Raw genomic sequence first — 23764 nt, 5'->3', positions numbered from 1 at the left:
TCTCACCTTAAGGCATTCCTTTGCCCTATGTCTTATTTCCATTTCTAGATTCCCACTTTACAAGCTTAAATGTCTACTTAATATGCTTTAATGCCTGCTCTTTAGAGCCAGGGAGCACTTCATCACTTTAATACACCTTTATATAACATACTGTTAACTAGCGATGCCTTATGGAACAGCTTGTCTTCCAGCTGGAATGCGCCTCTCATGATATGATGGAGGTACCTGTTCACCATTCACAATGAGACAGTAAAATGGGGATAGAGGCCTCTGTATGGCTCTGCCTCCGTCTCAGTCAGTGATGAATATTCATGAATCACGGTGTCATGACATGCTCTGTAATTGGCAGCAACATTAGTAATGACACTGCTGGTATCAAGTCCCTGCATATTCATGGCGCGGGGCAATATTTCCAAGTTGGGCTGTTTTTTTCTTCTTCTCTCTCCTGGAAATGTATTCTGAAGCTGCAGGTGGCCTTGATGCCACAATCAATTGCCTGTTGGATTGTGTTCTTGTGAAAATCAGGCAAAACGATAGTTTCTTTGTCAATCTCTTTGAAGATCTTCTAGCCTAACCATCAACGCTGGGGGATCAAAATAGGCTAAACTAGGCTACATCTCACTGTTTTGCTTTGTACAGATGATTGAGACCTAGGCTATATCTAAGCCTATATCAGAAAACTGTTTAATCACAAAGAAACATAATTCACGCTTTGTGTCTGATCCTCTGCTTTCGCTGTTATTCACACCAGAATTTGCTGGGATTCCATTTCGGTCCCAGTAAAGAGTCCTGAATGGATGAGGGAAAGGCTCAAGCTTTGCATAAGCTGCATGGGCTTTCTCCTTAAGCAGCTGGATGGGAGGATTTTCCTGCACTGTGCCTGCAGTGTGCATACTCAACGTTGTGGTGCTGATGAAGCAATCCTGGCAACAGTTGAATAGCCTTACTGTGATTGAGATGGTGTCAGAAAACAAAGTAGTCACCCAACAGGTGCTGCCCTTGAGAGAAAACTAACTCTCAGCAAACTATAAACAAAGGCGCCACTACTGCATTCATGATGCATTTGTTTCTAACCATTTACTGCAGTTGAGTTGCACTCTTATTGTTTGCGGTTGTAACGTCAAACAGGTTACAAATGGACACGCCCTCGTAGAGGGATAGTGCACTGTTGTTTGAGTGATGTGTATTTTTGTAACTGTTCCAGGAAGCATGGCGTTCCGAAAGGTAGTGAAGGGAACAGCTGTCGTGAGTGGAGGCTTGGTTGCTTTTTATGGCCTTACGCAGCTGACAGAATACAGAAGAAAACAGGTGAGTTTCTAGCTTGAGGGCCTCCACATAATTTAAATGCTACAGTGGGAGATCTTGTTTTCTAATGTGTCTGTTTTCAGAGTATGTTTATGAGTACCTATACATTTTATTACAAAGCCAGTTGCTTTGTAATTTCATATTAATGGAGTAACATGTTCTGATATTAGCTTACACCAGGGGGAAAAACCTGTTATTCCAACTGTGTAATAACAAAAATCCTCAACTCCAATGCTATGCAATGATGGTCCTCCTTGGCTCAATTGGTAGAGCACGGCGCTAAAAATGCTTATGTTGTGGGTTCGATTCCGGCTGGGACCACATATATGAAAAATGTATGCACTCACTGCAATGTAAGTCGTTTTGGATAAAAGTGTTAGCTAAATGGCATATATTATTATTATATTATGAAACAATTAGTCTATTCAATGACTAGGCCTTTCCAGGTTAATACTATGATGTTACCAGAGTACTTACATAGAGGCTCTACAGAGTTATACAGAAAAAGTAAGCCTTTTAGGCCTATCTCATTTAAGTACAAACACTATGCTTATTTTTTGTTGCATGGCATCTTTATTCCACATCATCATCTCAAAGCATGAATGGGTAAGATACAACTTTGAGAATGCAGTTTCACTATGCATGCTGCACAGGCTAGCACCTCAAATAACATTGCTAGCTCCTAGTATGTGTGTGATTTGTGTCTTGCCATCATTCCAATTAATATAAGTATGGTGACCTGTTTTGTTTTTTTATCTTGATGTATTATCCTAGCCTAGATAATATAATCTTTAGTGCATGTCATATATATACATACTTTTTGTATATTGTATTGACACTTTTTTCAGTTTATTTGTTTGTTTTTGTTTTGTTTAGCTGCTCTATTATTGGATGTAGGCCCACTGTACTAGATTCTTCAGTGCTTCAGTCAATATCTTTTTGGTACAACAATAATATATATGCAGGTAGCATGCAGATTTTGTGATTAATCTAGATGGACAATATTTTGAAATGGGGTGGGGTGGGGAGGGAGCTGTTATGAATTTGCATGTGATTTATTGTTTTTTCTTTATTCCTTGGTGGTGTCTGACATTTTTTTTTCACAGAAAATGCATGGTTTCTTTTTTCCTAAATCCATCATCAAGAATGTTTGAAGACATATGCATAATAATGAAACACATTTATTAATGTGTACTGTCCCCTGGAGTCATATGACAATGAAATGGATGACTGGTTTGTTTGCGCGGATGATCTAGGCCCGGCTCTCGCGCGTGGAGGCGCTTGAACAGGTGAACATGCCCTTCCAGGATGGGCTCCCGTCCAGGCCAGCTCAGCTAAGGGCCTTACGCAGCACTGAGGAGTTTGATGTGCTCGTGGTGGGGGGAGGAGCCACGGGCTCAGGTTGTGCCTTAGATGCAGTCACACGGAGTAAGTTGCCTCTATCATTAGCAGTCTAGCGGTTGCTCCTAGTGCCCTTTCCCATATCCCATATCTTCTGGGGTAGCCTATTCGTTTACACCACACAGGGTAGGTTACGGTACTTAGTTTGGTAGCTTTAGTTTGGCGTTCTTGATTCTACTATAGTCCACCATTAAAGCTCTAACCCTAAAGCCCTAAAGCCCTAGCCCACCATTAACCCCAACCCTAACCCAATCTGGGATTGGTACATACATTTTTGGACTTGACTTAATGATATATTTTGGACTTAATGATATAGCCATTGATTCTTGAAGACTAAATCAACTATAAATGCCTCATGAGCTTAGATCAACTGTCTTACCCCATTAAAACCCCAAATATAAGCTTGTTTTACCCCATTGTTTGTAAACAATGTAATTGTAAACTAACACAGTATAGCTTAAAAGCATGGTAAAACTATAATTTTGATCTCATGGTTGGGCAACTGATGGTTAGTCCTTGCATCCATAGCTCTGTCTATGAATTTGAGAGTGGTTCATTTTCTATAGCCCCATCCCTCCCTCAGCTGTTTACTCCAAAAAGTGTCAGGGAGACCGCTTTGTTGTTCGAATCCCAGATTGCCCCTTTAAGTCCTTGCACTTGATCAATCTTGAAATATTCTACAATACCTTCACTATGCATAGTGAAAATGTCAGATTTCTCCACTTGCACATAACATAAGTTATTGTGTATCGAACAAACTCTTAGTGACAACTGTTGTCGTATTTAGTCGCCTTGAAGTGTACTGTAGGCCTATTTTGATTAAGCACTCTCATTTCCATAAGTGAAATAATTCTGATGAATCCCATTTATTCTACTGGCACAACAACGACAGCAGTGGTTTGGAGCAGCATTTTGCAAGGATTTTGAACGGCGGCATGCTTTTGTTCCAGTCGCCCCCCTCACAGCAGCCGATGGATATTCTCCATCCTGATGTTGCATAACCTCCTAGTCATTGTGCTGAAGCTGCTTCCAAGCCCTGCCCCTAGGGCTCAGCCTGTAAGGCGCTTCACAGGGCAGCTCTGGAGGGTGGAACTCCACAATCCTTGGACTTGGAGGATTTCTCCCCCCTTGAAAAGACTAAGGGGCAAAGTCCAACCACCACAGCTTGAAGGATGACTATTTGTTTTCCCCCTAGATGAACGGGTGCGTCCTCTCACGGTTACACGGTTACATCCTAAATCAATTATCTATGCTGCTCGTTAGAGGTTTCTTTAATCTGTTTTGCTCCTTTATCCAGTTTGACTGTCTAATGGTGGAATAGTGGGGGTTTGGAAACCCCTTCATCCCCCTCTTCCTAATCCACATTAGTTTTTTTTTCTCTCTTTCTTCTTTTCAAAATTGGGATTTACAGTTTCTATCCGACTGGGATGGTACACAGGCCTCTATGGTGGGAGAGAGGAGCAGTTTCAATGTTAAAGAATGTGATGGAAGTCAGAGGATTTCTCCACAAATATACTCCGTTTTAGTACAGATATGCAGACCCACATTTTTTTTTATAGAGCAAGTGTATGTATAATATATTTTCTTTCCTCGAATTCAAAACATTTGGACTGCCTTTTACGGTTCACACAGTCATTCTTATGAAAATGATTGCCGTTTTTCACCCAATGGAATATGTATGCCCTGCACAATATTTTTCCCATCATGCATATTACAGCAGAGAGGACATGCATATGTGAATAATATGTGATGTATTCTAAACATTTGTGGACATTAAGTGGCCAAATATCCACTTGGTGTTGATCTGTTGCCTTGGTTCCCGTCGTCAGATCTTAAAACTGCCCTGGTAGAGAGAGACGATTTCTCATCCGGCACCAGCAGCCGGAGCACCAAGCTCATTCATGGAGGAGTCCGATATCTACAGAAAGCCATCATGAAATTAGATTATGAACAGGTAAATGCTTCATTTTTTCTCAGCAGCTGACACTTATCAGTGAAATTCCTGGTCCGTCTGGTCCTATTGCTTTATTTACCCTCCTCGTTCATTTATCAAACGCCAGAGGTCTTGACATGCTCTTCTTGAATAACTGCCTGTGATTTTTTAAGTTATTTCGAAGAATTCCTAAAACTTGGCAAGAGAGAGAGAGAGAGGGAGGAGGAGGAGGAGGACTAGTACCCCCCTGTCATTATCAAGACGGGAATTAGGCTAATATAGGAAATTATTTCAAAGTAATAAGAGGAATAAAGCATTTGGGTCTTCTTCTGTCTGTGTATTGTTAAGAAGAGTCACCCAGGTTCAAACTCAAATGTCACCATTTTCTGTTACATTTCAGAGTACTTGAGGAATCTCATTATTTTAGGCCGGTGTTTTCTTGGGGAGTCTTATTTTCCTATCTGTATGAACATGCTGGGGTCTTGGAGGTGAGCGCTAGAAAGGGCCAATTAGTGTGATTGTAGGAAACACAAGTGCACAGTCAGCAGCCCTGCAGTAAAGTATAGGCTACTCTACATGCTACGGGAAAAAAAGAAAGGAAGAGCAAATGAAGGCGATGCCAGTAGGTATTGTCTTCGGGCTGGTGACTTTGGTCATCTATGACAACAACAACATTTTAATCCCATAAAGTCTTACATCGTATCATTTATAAAGACCATGTCCATTTTGTTCTGATGTGTTGTTCTAATTTAACACAATTAACCTGATGCTGTTCCACCGCCAGGCATTAGATCACTGTGTCAAATGATTACACTGTCAAATATACTTTAACTTAAATATACACCGTAGCCGTTCTCTTACGTCTCTTGCATGTATGTTATTCTGTTTTCCGTGTGACCTCAGTTCTAACTGTACTACTCATTCAGAGAAATGAATAATGTGACCAAACTTCAGAGAGGGCAATGTGGATAAGAATGAGCTTGAGTTATGTTTTATTCTCGTGACACTTATTCTCTTTCACCTTCTTTCCTCTGCTAGTATATGATGGTGAAGGAAGCCCTCCATGAGCGCTCCAACCTCCTGGATATCGCACCCCATTTGTCTGCACCCTTACCCATAATGCTCCCCGTATACAAGTAAGAATGTCCTCAGTCCTCTCATCCTCCTCTCCTGTCATTTCTCACCCCATATACCACAGAAAGGCAGTAAACCTTTAATAAAGACATGAAGTTTGGAAGATGAAGAAGTTCGGCTGAATGGCAGTAAACTTTAAGAGAATCACCCCAGGCTGAGAAGACCATTGAGGGTGAGGGTGTAGAGAATGAGTGGTCTGTACTGTAGGTTTCCTGATCACCATCCGAACACCCCACCTCAGCCCCTCTCATTCTTGGGTGAACTCAGAGGTCTTGATTTGATTGGTGCTGCCTGCTATCATGTTCTTTAATTGCACCTGACATTTCAGCTCGTCTCTGGTATTTAAAGCAGTGTACAGGTGTGTCTAATTACCGAAGGGTGTGGAGAGAGGGAATGCCAGAATGGCTCACGATTCTTGGTCATGCCACTGCCTAGACGCATCATGCCATCACACGCCACATCCCTCACAGTCACAAGTGTAGATTCCACACACAGTCATGTTTAAATATGAATAAACCACCACAGAATTGAATGTATATGCAATATGAATCAAATATATGATGTATTCTTCTTAGCAATGACAGCAAATTTATGGCAACTGTTTTGTTCAGAAGCTGACACACACACACACACACACATCCATGAAATGATCACAAGTGCAGGGTTCAAGTTGAACGAGAAAGAGACTAATACCAGAACACTTCAATGGTCCTGTGAAACATTTCAGTACCATTTTGACCACAGTATGTATGTTTTTGTTTGTATTTGTAAGGTGGTGGCAGCTTCCTTACTACTGGGCAGGGATCAAGATGTATGACCTGGTGGCTGGGTCGCAGTGCTTGAAGAGTAGCTACGTCCTCAGTAAGACCAAGGCTCTGGAGCACTTTCCCATGCTGAAGAAAGATAAGCTGGTGGGAGCCATTGTCTATTATGATGGTAAGCATCCAAACACTTAAAAGCACTTCTTTTAAGTTAATTCTTATTGACTGACTCCTGTTTTTGAAAAGACAGGATGAGACCTAACAGTATAATATCGTAGCATCTGAAAAGGTTTGATTTGTAATCTAATAATTTGGCTATGAAACGAAGAAGGGTGTTTGAGCCACGCTGCTCTCCATCGGCAGAAATAACAGGATTATTAGAACATTAAATGTACCTCTAAATGATGGCCTTTTTAAATACCTTCCCTTACCTAATCCTTAAGTCTTTTATGTTTCTTAAAGACATTTCCAGTGTCTTACACTGCAGTGTCTTTCAAAGTAATTGCTGGCTATGTGAGCGTAAACAAATTAGAAACACCATTTTTTTTAAACAGCAAATAGCTGGTGGGCTTTTGGTTGCCAACCAGTCCCAGGATCCATCTTTCTCCAGGCTATATGTGCCTTGTGTTGGCATCAGAAAAACAAAGCATATGTTGATTGTTAGTCAGGGTGTACATAGCATGTCCTGTTCACTCAAGGTCTCCCTTGTAGCCGCAAACTCCCAACTTTGTTTCTCTAGGCTATCTGTCAGACTTCATTTAGCATTTGCGGATATGTGGATTCCCATGTACTGCAAAAAGGCAACATATTTCGGAGGGAATGTGGCTGCGATCTGAGCAGTGATCTGTCAACCTTACTCATTTAGCAGAAGTAAGTGGGAGAGGGGGCATTATGCTGCAGCAGCTATTTATATGAGCTTTTTTATATACCCCCCCCCCCTCAAATATCAGATTGTTTTGACAAAGGATGAAGATTTTTTTCAAATGTACACCAAAAAAAAGTCTTGAATGAAAATATTATATTTTTTCTTCAAGCTGTAATTTTCTTCAGCAGTATTCAATTGGGAACAATTATGGCTATGACATTTCCCTGTCTGACCTTCATTATTGGGGACTGGCTTTGACGACTTGAGTTCATCTCCTCAATTTTCAACATGTTGACATGCCTTAGCCTTCGAATATGTACTCATGATAGATGATTTAGATGTTTTAGTCAGAAATTATTGTGGAACAACTTAAAACATGAGCTACAGATCCAAATAACAGAACAATAATTTGAACAATTTAGAATGAGATGACAGTGAAATCTCTTCTTTACCTCATGCAGTGGTACTTTACAATGTAGTGATAATATATGACTTGTATACCCACTAATATTCTTCATCATTTTCATATGCATTTTTTGGTGAGTTTTTGGTCTCTTTGTTTGTATTTGTCTCCTCCCTCTTTACCCTCCTCCTTTTTTGCCAGAGGAGTAATTGACAGAAGTGTCTTGGATAATAACTGCGTCTCCCGCTGTACCTGCAACAATTTAATTGGACAAGTCAGCCTAGCCAAGCATCTCTGGCTCATGACTGGGAGACATGAAATTCATTGTCATTATTGTCCCTGTCATTTTGCAGCATTTTGTCCAGCCGTGGAGTTCCTCTCACTCCAGTGAGTTTTGTACCTCCAGGAGGCGTGGGCTTAGCGGAGGTAGGGGCAGGACGCCCCACTGAACTGCCTTCTCCTCGAGGGACTTTTGAGGCTCATTTAACCTTGCTCAATCTTTTCAGTTTGTGGTTTATCTCTCAGATTATGATTATGATTATTATTATGATTATTATTATTGAGATTATAATGTTACTATCACTATCGTACCATTCATTCCCCTGTCATCCAGTTTATCTGACTGATTCAGAGAATTGATGGACACACGGTGGTCAATTTTGCTGTGCTGTGCCCAGTGCCAGTCTCTGACAGGCTGGTAACAGAACTGTCAATCATGGTGTCAAAGGTCAGCAGAGGTCTCAACCACCATCCAGGATCAGACACTGGCACTGGTCTACTAGCCCCTCAGTATCCTGCTTACCATGCCCGCAACGCCTGTTTACCAGCCATCCACTCCGATGGGCATATTCAGCTCTTACATAGATGAATAAGTGGGACTCTATGGTCTCCTTAATACATCATGGCAGGGTGCATATTCTTGTATGTAATTCATTCTAAAATGTGGCCTTTAAAATCTGTTGTTTTCTTGTTTTTTTACTTTTTGCTTCCAATTTATTTATTTAATTTCCTTAGTGGTGGAATGGCTTGAAGCATGTGGTAACATTAACCAGACCCCAGCAGCCTCTAGCCTACCTAGCCTCTAGTCGTTCAAACATAAAATAAATCAGGGCACAAAAGGAGCTGCTCATTCCTGCAAAGCAGCAACATTCTCCCCTCCAGCCCAACAATGAGGACTTGAACTTCCCTGGCAATAACAAATAGAAAGAAAGTCACCCAGGACACCCAACATTAAAAGTGATTAATCATCTCTATTCTCTCTTTACTTTCAACCAAGAGAGCCTTTTTTTTTTCTTCCAGCGATAAATCTTAAAAAGATGTACATAAGAAGCACTTCCTAATGAAACCCGGCTTTGTTCATTTGTCACCTTTTAGACCCTTTCATTTAAATTACAAAACTTCTGACCTTGTGACTCTGAATATAGATCTCTGGTATTTTAGAGCCAGTGAGGGATTAATTCATAAATCTTGATACCAGATTCCTCTGCTCATTAAAAAGGATTCTGCGGGGGGGATCCTCAGCTTTTGGAAGTAGAACAGAATTGTAGTCAGAATTGTTTCCCTTCATGTTGATGTATTGGAAAAACATGGCAACCAAGGACAGTGCAAATGATTATTTTTCCAATGATCACCGCCATTATTTATTTATTTTTGCATACATTTATTCAATTATTATTATTATTATTGATGAATCTTTAGTTGACTTTATCCTCATTGAACCTTGTTCCCCTGTGTATAGGGGCTGAACTATATATAACTGAGCTATCTATTGAATGTTAACAATTTCCATGAAGTGTCCACTTCCAAATGCGTGTCGCTTATGTTCTGCTCAAGCGTTTGTGTGTGCATGTGTGTGCATGCGTGTGCATGTGTGTGCATGTGTGCATGCGTGCGTGTTCAGAAATAGGCCTGTGTGTTGTGTTCATGTGTACACGAATAGGCATGGGCTATCAAAGAACAGGTTTTTAAATTCCTACTTGGTGGATTTAACACTTTGTACAACCGCCCACCCTCCCTCCCTCCCTCCCTCCTTCCCGCGCCCGCTGCTCTTTTTGCAGAGCCACCCCCCTCTCCCTTTCCCCCCCCAGTGCAGGGAGAGGGGTGCGGTAGGGGAAGGGATGGGGGGGGGCGGGGGCAGCCCGTGCACAGGCCAAAGGGCCACTGTGGCTTTAAGTGTGTTGCTCCTTGTGTGGCCAGAGCAGCCATCGCACTGATGCAAAGTGACAGGGACAGATGTGACATATCGGTTCCGACACACTTCCATACCACCAGTCACCAGGACTGGGGGTGACTCACGTCCCCTCCTCTGGTCCTGTCCCCCCGCTGCAGGACAACACAACGATGCTCGAATGAACCTCGCCATCGCCCTCACTGCTGCCAGGTATGGGGCTGCCATAGCCAATTACACTGAAGTGGTGCACCTACTGAAGAGGGCAGACCCTCAGACGGGCAAGGAGAGGGTCTGCGGAGCGCGCTGCAGGGACGTGATCACAGGTAACACACACACACACACACACACACAAATGTCTGCTTCCTTCCTTCTTGGCTGTTCTCTAGCGTTCACAACGGGAACGGGCGCCTCTGAGGGACTGCTGCTAATCAGTGCTATTTTGCACATAGTCATCGCACATCTAATGTGAGGGGCTTTAATATTTGATAAGCGTTTTATGGTGTACAGAGGCTGCTTCAGATCTGGTAGCGGTGTAAGGCGGAATTAGCGTACTCCAAATGGCCTTACTTACCTTTTAAATGTCATGCATAGGTGTGGCTCAGGAGGAATAAAGCAGTAAGGAGAAAATGATGAGATTCTGGAACATTTCATGAATAACCAAGATCTGAGGATCTCAATACATGACTGCCCCCTTATGTTTTTTAAGATGGCTGTGTGCTCTCTGAGATGTCTCACTTTTCATTGTGAGAGAGTGAGGCTCCATAAGGGAAGTGTTTATTAGAATAAATGAAATCACCGTTTTTTCTGCACAGAGTGAAGGTGTCAAGTGCTAGAAAAACAAAAAACAAAAACCCATTATTTTATGTCATTCAAATCCTCTCCTCTCTGCTTTAGTTTTAGACACGGTGTCACAAGTCAAATTAGGAAGGCTATTCCATTATTCAGCTCGTTGTCAAAACAGATCATTTAGTATCATCCGGCTACCTTTGATATGCGCCCCGTTATTAAGCTCGTCAACATCGAGCATCACATTATAACAAACATTTCCCTCTGCACAATCAAAAGACTCCCTCAACACACGCACACACACACACACAGACACACACACACACACACACACACACACCAGACAAACACACCACACACACACACACCACACACACACCAGACAAACACACACACACAGACACACAGACACACACACACCAGACAAACACACCACACACACACACACACACACACACACACACACACACTGTGTGTGCCTCCTGGGCCGCACTTTGACACAAAGAGGCGAGAGGGAAATTAGGTATGTCTGTTCCCTATTAATTACAATCCTGGGAAGTCTCCCATGGACACATGCGAGGAGCCACTCTATTACAGGAGGAGGTGTTGGGGCTGATAAATTAATAATCTGCCTTGTCACCAGGTCCAGATGAATGGCCCCTGGTGATTGATGCTGTTTTCCTTTCATAGGGCAGGAATTTGATGTCAGAGCCAAATGTGTTATCAATGCCACGGGACCTTTCACGGACGCGCTGCGCAAAATGGATGATCAGAAGAACCCCAACATCTGTCAGCCCAGTGCTGGGGTGCACATCGTCATCCCAGGCTATTACAGGTATAACAAACGACCGCCCCTTCCGTCTCTGTCACTGTCCCCCCACCCCCCACCCCCGCCACCCCCTCCTCAACATCACCTCTGCATCAGCGGGTCATTAGCTCTGCCTGATCAATTCATTAGCACCTTCGTCTGTTGAGGCGCCGCTCCAGAGCTAGGCAACAGCTACTAGGGCCTAAACATTATGCACTGTGTAAGATTCCAGGGGCGCTCCTCTCTCTTTTTTCCTGCATGGTTAGTTCAGAACAGGTGCTCGCTGCTGAGAAGCACTGTTGAAGAGTGTGTCAGGTTCCTTTGTCTCTACTCACAGTTTCTTGTTAGGTCCAAGAGCCGATTTAGACGAGTGAAATCAACCAGACGCTCAGCATTGTATACCATTTATCTACGGATAGGTTCCGTTTTTGGGGGGGGGAATAGAGTCCCAGCCTACTCAACCAGACTTTCGCGTGATGGCGGTGCAAATGGACTTTTTGATTGGATTCCTTTCTGCGTTACCATATCTGGTGGTTTCTCTGGTTTTCTTGTTGATGCATGTTATTTGTGTTTCGCAGGGGTGAGAAAGCTACTTCCCCTTACCCCCCCAGCCCCCCCCAACTCCCCCAGCTCCCCAACTCACCCCCCCCCCCCCCACCCCTCTTCCTGTGTTAAATTGAGTCAGTACCATGTGCATGTGTTTTAAACAGGGACAATATGTGCACTCTGAGCCGGGGCTATGGGAGCAGCTCTGGAATTGAAACCCAGCAGAATTAATCTCCTGGAAAGGAGCGCTGACAGGAGGCTGATTATGGGGTGTCCCCCCCACCACCCCCAGTCGGTCCGCTCACGCCTCCCAGCAGACCAAAGGTTAATGCAGTCTTCTTGTTTGCTTCCCCCCCTCTATAGTCCAGACAACATGGGGCTCCTGGACCCAGCCACCAGCGACGGACGCGTCATCTTCTTCCTGCCCTGGGAGAAGATGACCATCGCCGGGACGACGGACACGCCCACCGAGATCACGCCACACCCTATCCCCGTAGAGGAGGACATCAACTTCATCCTGACGGAGATCCGCAACTACCTGAGCGCCGACGTGGAAGGTGACTACGGCACAAACACCTGGTTCTGGTCTCCCCGAGGGACTGAAAGGATAGGAAGAGAACATATGTGGTATTACAAAAGAAGACACTTTACCTGCAGTATAGGGGAATTTGTTTATAAAACTCTTTTCAATAATGAAAAAAATAAATTATGATAATGTATTATTACTATCAGAAAACAGGTCTGATTAACTTGATTAACCAATAATATCAAGTCTTACATTTCTATTCATTTCATATTTGTGATATGGCCATACTCCATCCATACACGCCAAGACAATGTTGCATGTGATAACGTGATGAAAGACCATGATGCGAAAGGTACAGCCGTGGCCACGTCGACACACATCCTTCTCAGCAGGAAATGAATCATCGGTGTACATTTACACTTACGGCACTATAGCACGGACGTTAGAATCTCCACCTAATTCATAATGGCCATTTATAATAATAAATACACGTCCAAACAATCTCAACATTTCCTTTCCTCCCAGTCGTCTGATTTACAAATAGCTGATGGAGCAAGCGGCGGACAGAAATGAATGGCCTAATCTGATGGCTGTGTAGGACTTCCACTAGATATTAATTCATCAAGGGGCCACAGAGTGCAGACAGATACAAATTCCTGCTTTAATTATGTATGAGACCCCGCACTAGAAACACAGGAGACATCAACACCATACCAACCACCTCTTTCTTATGGTAACTTTATCAACCTCTTTGATTCTATGTCATCAGTTTAGTTTTTCCCTGAGTCTAGATCATAATGCACGCCGGTTGTTTCCCCCGAACGCTTAAGAGGAAATAGATTTTCTGTGTTTGTCGTTCACCGCAGAGTCGTGTGGGACGCCACTTGGGAGGTTTGTTAATGAGTGAAGTGAAAAATAACCCATAACGCATTAAAATATATTGTATTCGATTTGCGATTTTTATGAGACCTTCCTGGAGCCCTTTTTATATGTCTTTTGTTCCCTGTTTGGAGCCTCAAATGGCTTGGCAGACCGACGACTGGTTTATCAAAACCCCATGGAGACTGTATTAAACGAATGACTGGTGGGTATCTACACGGAATGCACCGGTTCTATTGATCTCGGTGGAAGTGGTCTAATTGTTTCCAGTAGACACGAGGTTGTCAAGATTATTTGATTGATTAGCTTGATACCGGTCTGGCTGCCTCCACAACCTCTCTGGCCTCATAATGACACAGTAATCCCAAAGCACTACATTATTGTCCTCCATGATTTTTAATCTATCATCATTATCCTGGTTGTACTCAGCATAAGATTAGTCTGTGGGTGTTTTGGAACGTTTCTCATGGATCTGCGGCTCTGCCTTTCCTAATGTTTATTAGAGGAGGTGGAATGGCTCATGCGTACAGTACAAGGTGGTTTCCAGGACCACTGATTAAGCATGTCTTGGGTTTAATCATGCTATCAATGGTGAATCTCCATTGAAGATGCTTTTCAGCCCGAGAAGTAAGCTCTCCCCAACCTGTGCGGGGAAAGCGGCCGTTAATGTGTGGTAGGTTTGTATGGAGCGTGTGGATGTGTCATGGCGGGTCTGCAGTGCGGCCCTCAGACCAGCATCCAGCTCCAGGCGGCGTGCCCCGGACGGCCGGGGTGACATGTGGCGTATGTCTGGGCGAGACCCTGGTAAAAATCCTGGAGGGGTCACAGGACAGCAGAACTCTGCCCCCCAGCCTGAGAAAAAAAAAGAAGAAGTGCGATGAAGCGAGAGGGGGGCCAGGAGGACTGGCGGACTCCTCTGTCTCCGTCCTTGCCTGTGGACGTGCTACTACGACTCAGAGTCTCCAGTCAACCATTGTGTGGTGTCTGGTGTGTGTGTGTGTGTGGGGGGGGGGGGGGGGGGAGATGATCGTTCCAGGGGGGGATTTGTCACATTGGTGAGCGGTGACACCTCGGAACACACACACACAACTAGCCTGGAGTGGGCAGGCAGACAGACAGACAGGCAGGGAGGCACTCACTCTCCAGTCCTTTCCGTAAGGGCCAGTGGGGGTCTCCATGGCTTCTCACAGTCACACCAACCTCTGAGTGACACACAGCAGGCTAGGTTAGCTCCAGTAGATGCCTTCACTGTATGGCTGTACTCTGCCACTGACTGGTCTGGCCCCTTTAGTGTACTGCTCTGACTGCCGCTAGCCTGTCCTTGCTCAAGGACTGGGCTCTTTTTGTTCTCTCGCCCTGCAGTATGGAGTGGATGGGCTCTCTCTCTCTCTCTCTCTTTCTCTCTCTCTCTCTCTCTCTCTCTCTCTCTCTCTCTCTCTCTCTCTCTCTCTCTCTCTCTCTCTCTAGGGTGGAATGTTTCCACAGCACCCCACCACGGTTCCATTCCCAACCGATGAGTCACCTCAACAAAGAAACCATCAGTTCCACTCATATTGTCTCTGGATTCTAAAAAATTAGGGGGAAAAAAAAGCTTTTGTTCGATGAGCCTCTATTACATATTATATTATATTGTAACCCTCACGTCGTAGAGAAAGCCCACTTTCTTTCGGAAAAGGAAAAAAGAAAATCAGGTCGTCAATCTCGTCATCGTTTTTCAAAGAATGCATGTGTGTGTTTTCGATACGAGCGATGTGTATGCAGGATTTTGAGGATGCCACTGTAAAAGTTGAACTCCGTGTAGCACTACGCCCGCAAAGTTTCAGGCAATCAAACTGAGCCGTGAACTCTTGAATCCGTCGCTCCAGGTCCCCTAAGGTTAATGCAGCCAGAGGGACGTTGTTTATCATGCGTAGCTTTCACTGCTCCGCTACAAAATGGGCATTGTCTTCATCTGCACGCCTTTTATTGCCCATGCGAGGCCTGCTGCTTCCAAAGCTACTCAGCTGTCATAAATGTTTAAAAAATGCCCTTTGATAACGAGTTTGTCATTGTTTTATTCAGAAATATCAACGAGCCCATTATGGCGGCAGCTATTTTCCCAATCGATACACAACAGCGTATTAATATTTAATTCTTTATATGTCACCGCAATATAAAAAGAGTGGAGTGTTGTGGGGCAGTATAGCTCATTCATTTTCCAGCCGTTGGTGGAGTATTGTGTTATTTAAGCTTTAGTTGGAGCCCGGTTGGATGTGGGATAGAGATAGAGGCATTTCACTTCAATGATTCTACTAGCTGTCCATCACCCTCATATATACAGCAGTGTGGCTGTCCCGCTGTGTAACCGTGTGTGTGTGTGTGTGTGTGTGTGTGTGTGTGTGTGTGTGTGTGTGTGTGTGTGTGTGTGTGTGTGTGTGTGTGTGTGTGTGTGCGTGTTTATGTGTGTGTGTGCGTGTGCGTGTGCGTGTGTGTGTGTGTGTGCGTGCGCGCGCGTGCATGCTTGTGTGCTTGCATGTGTGTGTGTGTGTGTGTGTGCGTGTGTGTGTGTGTGTTCCTTTTGTCTCGTGCAGTGAGGAGAGGAGATGTCTTGGCTGCCTGGAGCGGTATCCGTCCGCTGGTCACAGACCCTAACTCCAAGGACACTCAGTCTATTTGCAGGAACCACATAGTCCATGTCAGTGACACTGGACTGGTCACCATCGCTGGTTCGTCTGTCAATTCACATGTAGTATACATACTTTTTTTTTTCTTCTCCAATATACAGTACAGTTTCAATACATATTAATACAATACGTATTTCATAACCATTATGTTTATGATACATTTAGCGATGTTTAGTAAAATGTGATCAAAATGTGCCTGTATGTACCACAATATATAACATCAGAAGTCAATCTAAGCAAGTGTATTAATAACTGTGTTATTGTTCAGGTGGGAAATGGACGACGTATCGCTCCATGGCTGAGGAGACGTTGGATGCTGCAGCCAAGGCCCATAGCCTGAACGTTGGCCCCAGCAGAACAGTGGGCCTGAGGCTAGAAGGAGCTAAAGACTGGACTCCTACCATGTACATCCGCCTGGTGCAGGACTACGGCTTGGAGGTTGAGGTGGGGGAAACAAATATGTACAGTATATATGCAAATATATATATCCCACGGTAAAACCGTAAACCACGGTTACATTTGGGGACGGAACCGCCCAATCCTAATGTGTATATATATATATATATATATATACGTCCCCAAATATATAGATTCAATATATAATATAATCTAAAATATTATAGATTCAAAATCACAATAGAGCCACCAATTTCAAATGATGAATTTGAGCATCTTCAACCACAGTCGAATGTGGTGCTGGACAAGTACTATTTATTTATTTAATATTTAATATAAAATAGCAAATGTATAGCAATTTAAGACTGTTTTATGATGGTATTGATGAGTTCCTCAACTAAATGACCTTCATTAATTGTATGAAATCAATGTGTAGCATGATACTAATGAATAGTAGTCACCCATTTGTAAAAGAAAAAAAAATCATAGATATACTGTATATATATATATTATTTTTTAAAAATAATCGTGCTTCCCGTAGTCCTCGAAGCGGCTGTCCAGAGTATGACATCAGTACCCTGTCATTCCAGTGATGAGCCACATCTGACCAATGAGTGAAACATCAGTCTGAGAGCAGAGTGCATCAGAAGCGCTAACAGTGTTCTGCTCTCTCTCTCCTGGTCACCCGGACCCTCCTGACAATACACTCAAATCACCAGGACAGTCCGAGCCATGTTACACTTCAAATGAACTGTACAGTGACCTGCAAATGACAAGCAAAGAGAGTTGCAGCCCCCCACTGCGACTTGGGTGTGAATGAGTTTTAACCCTTCGTTAGCGAGGAAGAAGAGGGAAGAAAAGGATAATCTATGATCCTGATGTTGCCAGAATGTTTAAAAAGGTCAATATGCTGATATTTTTGACAGCGGTTGACCTTTTTTGTGAGAGGGGAAAGAAAAAAGGGAAAAAAAGTAACAAAACCATTTGAATTGAAATAACTTCTTTGTTTAGTTCTGGCACATAATGGATCACAGTCAAAGCCTGCTGTCTCCCCTCAGCATCTCCCCATGAGTGACTTGACTGTTAATACATTGTATTGATCTCATATCAAAAGGTGCTATTTAAATGCAGTGGTACTTCCCAGGGACCGCTAGACCATTCTGTTTTGGAGTTGCTCGATTGAATACTGAATGGCTAATAAGGCCTGTCCTGATGTTCTCCAGGTGGCCCAACACTTGGCGTCAACCTACGGTGGAAAGGCCTACGAGGTGGCCAAGATGGCCCAGGTGACTGGGAAGAGGTGGCCTATCGTGGGCAAGCGCCTAGTGTCGGAATTCCCCTATATCGAGAGCGAGGTTGGTTATATTTATATGACGTTTGACAACAGACAACATCATCACAATATTCTACACAGTGACTTGGGCTGCAATTCGACCAATTGCGGATAAAGACAAACGCCACTGCTGGTTCGTGCTTATTGCTTCCACTGTGTCAGGGGTGTGAATTGCACTAAAACCGACACCGGCAGAGGTAGAAATTGAAGGGCGGGCTCATTGTAAAGCATGGAATGGAATGAGGAATGGTATCAAACCCCCATTCCCATTCCTCTTTCCATCCCATGCATTACAATGAGCCTGTCCTCCTTGAACAGACACACCCCTGCAAGCTGTTCCTCTCATTGACATTGTCATTGGATATACTGATGTGAATTGCCTTTAATCTGCAAGTGGTTGAATTGAGACCTGAATGAACTGAGGAGCATAAAGATAAGGGATGTTAGAAGTGTGATGTTGTTTCCAGGTCCACTACGCCATTAAGGAGTATGCATGCACAGCCATCGACGTCATCGCTAGGCGCACGCGACTGGGCTTCCTTAACGTGCAGGCTGCCGAGGAGGCCCTTCCCCGCATCGTAGAGATCATGGCAGTACGGCTGGAATGGAGCGAGGAGAAGAAGAAGGTAAACAGCAACAATCTCCCACAGACAACGTAACAACTTTATCTACTTTAGTCTTTCCTTAGACCATGTTGTTGAAAAACATGTTCCCAATGACAGAATTCCTATTCTCAACAACACTCCCATCCCGTCGCTGATATTCCCGCTCCAATATTCCCGCTCATGGATTTGATTGACCTCACATTAACCCGGATACGTTTGATCTTTAAGAGCCATAAATTGGCTTTTGTCATTACCATAGGTTAATTACTGAGATTTGCTCTGTACTGTTGCTACGTTGAAGCTGTAATAATAATATGCCGCTTTCAAAAGCCATTCTATCTGCCTGCCTGGCCGCTAAATAGGTATTGTTTTGATCTTGCTATTACAGTCACACATTGTGTTTGTGTTTCGGTATAAATAGAGCAATACCTAGCAGTGCTTCCTTTGATACTGGTTGATCCTGGTGAATTCAGATTGAGGCCTCACCCTTCCTGACATTGTCCTCACCGATGAACTCATGCCCAGTTATGGATAAGATGTTGTTCATTCCTTAGAGCAATAAAACACTGAACAAAAATATAAACACATATAAACACTTTTGTATTGCTTACATTTTTCACAAGTTGAAATCAAAGACCTTAGACTTTTTCTATGTACACAAAAGGCCTATTTCTCTCAAATTGTGTTCACAAATTTGTTTAAATTAGGCTGGTCACAATAAAAGGCCACTCTAAAATGTGCAGCACAATGACACGAGATGTCGCAAGTTTTGAGGGAGCGTTGGCAGCATGACTCCAGGAATGTCCACGTTGCCTGTGAATTTAATGTTCATTTCTCTACCATAAGACACATCTCTACAATAATTATGCAGCTGTCTAATCAGCATCTGGATATGCCACACCTGTCAGGTGGATTATCTCGGCAAAGGACAAGTGCTCACTAACACAGATTTAAACAAAATATACATCATTAAATAGGCCTTTTGTGTACATCTTAGGTCTTTGATTTCAACAATCAATTCAAATTCAAAATTGGAGCAAAAACAAAAGTGTTGCATTTATATTTTTGTACAGTGTATTAGACCAAATTAAAAGCAAAATAGTTACCCTCAATGTGAATTAGAAAACGAAGACAGCATTCTTTTGTAAGACAAGTATCAGTCCTCTCTAAAGAGACCTGATCCCTGTCTTTAATGATAGGTCGGGCTGGTTGGTACAGTATTAGTACAGTACATAGGGCTGCAGTGTCCTTGATAGATGTGGTACCTGGTTGTGTGTGAGCGGCATGCTGTGATGAATGGGGGCTAATGTGTGTCAGCGCTGGAGTAATGGATGTCCTGATGCTAATGCTAATGGTCCTCCACCTACCCGTGTTTCCCTGCAGGAGGAGCTGGCCGCAGCCCAGCAGTTCCTCTACTATGAGATGGGCTCCAAGGCCCGCTCGGAGCAGCTGACCGACACCTCTGAGATCACCCTGACTCCTCCAGAGGCGGACAGGTAAGACAGAGAAGGGACAGTAGATGGAATGAGTTGAACGTCCTCGTGTTTAATGGAGTTTATCCGTTTTCCGTTGCACGTGGAAATAGAAACAGTCCCTATTCCATTTGTGTACATTACTATACAATTGCAATGCAAATGCTGAATTACGTAATGTAACCCGCATGTTAGTACCTAATGGATAGATATTACCAATGTAGTAGCAAGATTATTACACAGGCATTAAAGCCAGTGACCGTGTGACAAAGTGTGACTGGGTCCCTTCTCCTCCTCTGTCTCTGGTGGTCCATGTCTCCTGTCTCCAATACAACAGCCATATCTAACTCCCTCTGTCAACAGGTATATGAAAAGGTTCCACAAATTTGACAAACAAAATAAGGGCTTCATCACGACGGTGGATGTCCAGACAGTATTGGAGGTAAACATCCTCTGTTCTTCGTCTGTGTGTCTCCCTTTGTTCTGCGTGTGTGTGCGTGCGTGTGTGTGCGCGTGTGTGCATGTGTGCGTGTGTGTGCATACGTGTGCGTGTGCGGTGTGTGAGTGTGTGTGTGTGTGATTATTAGCAGTAAGCATTCTACCGTAATCAGATCCGAGTGGCATCAGGTTGCTAGAACCACAACTCCCAACCTCTTTTAGTTCAGTAACCATGACACTTAGTCTCACAGTTAGATGATAGCTACCTCCGTACCCAAATGCTCAGATTGGGTAATCAGGAGCTAGAGGTTTTACAAAAGCACCATCAAATGATGTTTTAGGCAACAGTCAGGCCCCTTGTTGTTTTGTTATGGGATCAAATGTTTTTTTCTTATCATCATAGACAAGATACATGTGCAGAATGAGTTTATCAACAAACTTCCCAAGCTATTCTATCAAACTATTCAAATTATCTACAACTACAAATTAACTACAAATGCAAATTCTTACAATGCTCGTGATTTAAAAAGAAAAAGAACGGAACATTTTCATTTAGCAGATGTGTGAGTGTCGCACTATTGTTGAGTGGTGTGTAGTAGTTGAACTAGTGTTGAAGGGCAGTGTTCAGGCTCCTATCCACTGGTGTATAGCGGAGTATATAATGTGGGCCTGTCGTTAATCCCTACCCATTCACACCAATTTGATTGGAAGTGTATGGATTACCTGTACACAAAGATTCAGCTGGTGACAGGGCTCTGTAAAAGAGCCCTCTCTCAGTACTAATTGAGCTGTGAGTTTGCTGTGGGGGTTGTGTGGGAGTTTCTGTCAACACAATATCTAAATTAAAGTCATTTCATTGCAAGGAAGCAAATACTGGGGTTACATATTCATAAGGAAACTCATCTCTGATATGAAATACCTATACTGTATTTGCGTCGCTTATGACTGCAGTAGAAGTGACTCAAGTGCTGAGTGGGGGTATATTTCCACACTCCTAGCTTAGAGGTAGACTATATATATATATATATATTCATGACCAAGCCATAAAATAAAGGGGTGACTTCCGGCACAGGTAACGAGCCCAATTTAAGATAATTCTCTTCTTTGTCACACGTGCTTCAACAGAATCGCCACGAGTGAAATGTCTTGTTTGGTTGAAGCTGAAACATTTCAACATACATACTTCCTGTGATGAGGTCATATTGCTGAGTCTACCTCGAAGTCGTTAGTGTGTCTGCTCTAAACTATTTTCTTTTTTTCAGAGTATCGGTGTCCAAATTGCTGCGAACACACTCCATGAAATACTAAATGAAGTTGACCTGAACAGGAATGGACAAGTGGAACTGAATGAATTCTTACAGGTAGAGTGTGTCCGTTTTGCTAGATGCAAACATCTATCATTTGTCTGTGTGTTAAAAAAAAAAAAGGAGAAGCCCGGATATTTTTTTTGTAACTCATATTACCAAAATATTTAAATACCAAGCCCACCTTCCAAGTGTCCTGCTCTTAAGTTGAAAAATTACTCCAAAATGTGAGTCTTCAACTTAGTTATGTCATAAAAGCGACATATTCTGCTATCAGTCTAATTTAAGTGCTTTAGCCAACCTAGCTTGCAGCTTAATTAGTGTTTATTTTGGCAGAGCACTCCAAATCTTGAATGACTTGAATAGATTTTCCTGTGTGTGTGTGTGTGTGTGTGTGTGTGTGTGTGTGTGTGTGTGTGTGTGTGTGTGTGTGTGTGCGTGTGTGCGCGTGTGTGTGTGTGTGTGTGTGTGTGTGTGTGTGTGTGTGCGTGCGCGTGCGCGTGCGTGTGCGTGTGCGTGTGTCTATGTGCAAGCATGTGTGTGCTCGTAGAGACAGAGAAAGCACACACACACACACACACACACATAGACGAGCTCCCTCCCTCTTGACACTGGCAGCTTTCTCCAGCTGGATGACAATGATGAATGCAGAACATGAGACACATTAATGCAGGGGATCTTGGTCAATGTCAGCCCTTTCTTCACTGTGTCAAGTTAAACAAACAAGATCAAGGCAAAGGGAATGGTAATTGTCCCTCAAGAGATAAGACCTCAGGGCTGTGAAGGGTTGGCCATGACCGGGGGGGGGGAGGGGATCCTCACACCAGTCCTCAACCTGGTCTGGTTGTCTGCTGCTGTCCTGGAAGTGGTTCAGGACCAGACGTGCACGCAGCACCACCACCCACCATCTCTCCAAATCAAACCTAACCCAAGTTCATATTGGGTTAGGGTTGCACTCATTAAGTTAGCCAGTTAGCTATTGGTGTTAGAAATGTTCTGTTCTAAGCACAGAACCCTGTGGATTTTGTCTCCGGGATCTCAGCATGACTTGTGATGTATGAGGCCCGGGTGGCATAATGTGAGACGTGTGAAAGTTCCCTGAAGTCTGGAGAGTGTACTCTGCTCTGTAAAATCAAGCTAATGACGACATTGAGTCAACACCTTTACTTTGGGCTTTCGTATTAAGTTTGAAGCTCTTCCATGTCTACGGACATTAAATGTTCTATGTTCTATGTTCTATGTTCTATGTTCTATGTTCATGGAATAGAACAAAATAAATAAGAAAAAGGGGGGTTGATGTACCCAGTTCCGTTCCAGGTAGTCATCTTTTTTCTTTGAGAGGTAGATCGACTAATTTCCTGCCCCAATGTCGGACCCCCAGCAGTGTTCTTCTTCAAGTAGGATAGGGTGTACTGAGGAGGGTAAGCTGGATGTGATGCTGGTATTATGGGTGGGCATGGTCTTCCTCACTTAGGGCATGAGCTGACTTACAACCAGTGTGGCCACAGAGCTGAACATGCTCTGGCATGATAATGACTCTCTCTCTTTGCTCTCTCTCTCTCTCTCTCTCTCTCACACACACACACACACACACACACACACACACACACACACACACACACACACACACTCACGTTAGAGTGATTGGGATGAGGTGGCTGGACATGTTGGAAGAAGATAAAAGTATTGGGACCTTATTTGATACTAATAATTTATTACAAATCTGTTACCGATCTGTAGTTATTCATTGATCACGAATCCACTCACCATCATTAGAAAATATGATGCACACAGAGCGTCTTATATAACGTCTGTAAAACCGAGGGGAATTCTGATTCCATGAGCAGAGCTAGACTGTCCTCATTTATAGAGAGTGATGTTCTAATTGGTCGTATGTCTTATGTCCCCAGCTGATGAGTGCTGTGAAGAAGGGCCAGGTGTCAGACAACCGTCTGGCCATGCTGATGAAGACGGCCGAGGAGAGTCTAGACCGGAGGGGGCCTGTGTCAGTGGACCGTAGCGGGGGAGGAGTGTGA

At 43.6% G+C, this 23764-nt stretch overlaps 1 protein-coding gene across 1 annotated transcript; it reads left to right on the top strand.

Moving 5' to 3' along the window:
* Window positions 1-1209: 1209 nt before the first annotated feature.
* Window positions 1210-23764, top strand: LOC308162035 (glycerol-3-phosphate dehydrogenase, mitochondrial-like; the record flags this gene model as incomplete). Its single annotated transcript, XM_080536119.1, has 16 exons — window positions 1210-1308; window positions 2562-2733; window positions 4536-4660; window positions 5678-5775; window positions 6546-6709; window positions 10131-10295; window positions 11449-11593; window positions 12476-12669; window positions 16088-16222; window positions 16449-16624; window positions 17800-17931; window positions 18377-18535; window positions 19898-20010; window positions 20350-20428; window positions 21687-21785; window positions 23639-23764. 16 exons carry the CDS (start codon window positions 1210-1212, stop codon window positions 23762-23764), a joined length of 2181 nt encoding a protein of 726 aa, XP_080392245.1.

Source organism: Nansenia antarctica (genome assembly GCF_963989245.1).
Source record: "Nansenia antarctica genome assembly, chromosome: 7".
Lineage (NCBI taxonomy): Eukaryota > Metazoa > Chordata > Actinopteri > Argentiniformes > Microstomatidae > Nansenia > Nansenia antarctica.
This window is presented reverse-complemented; position numbering and strand designations above follow the sequence as displayed.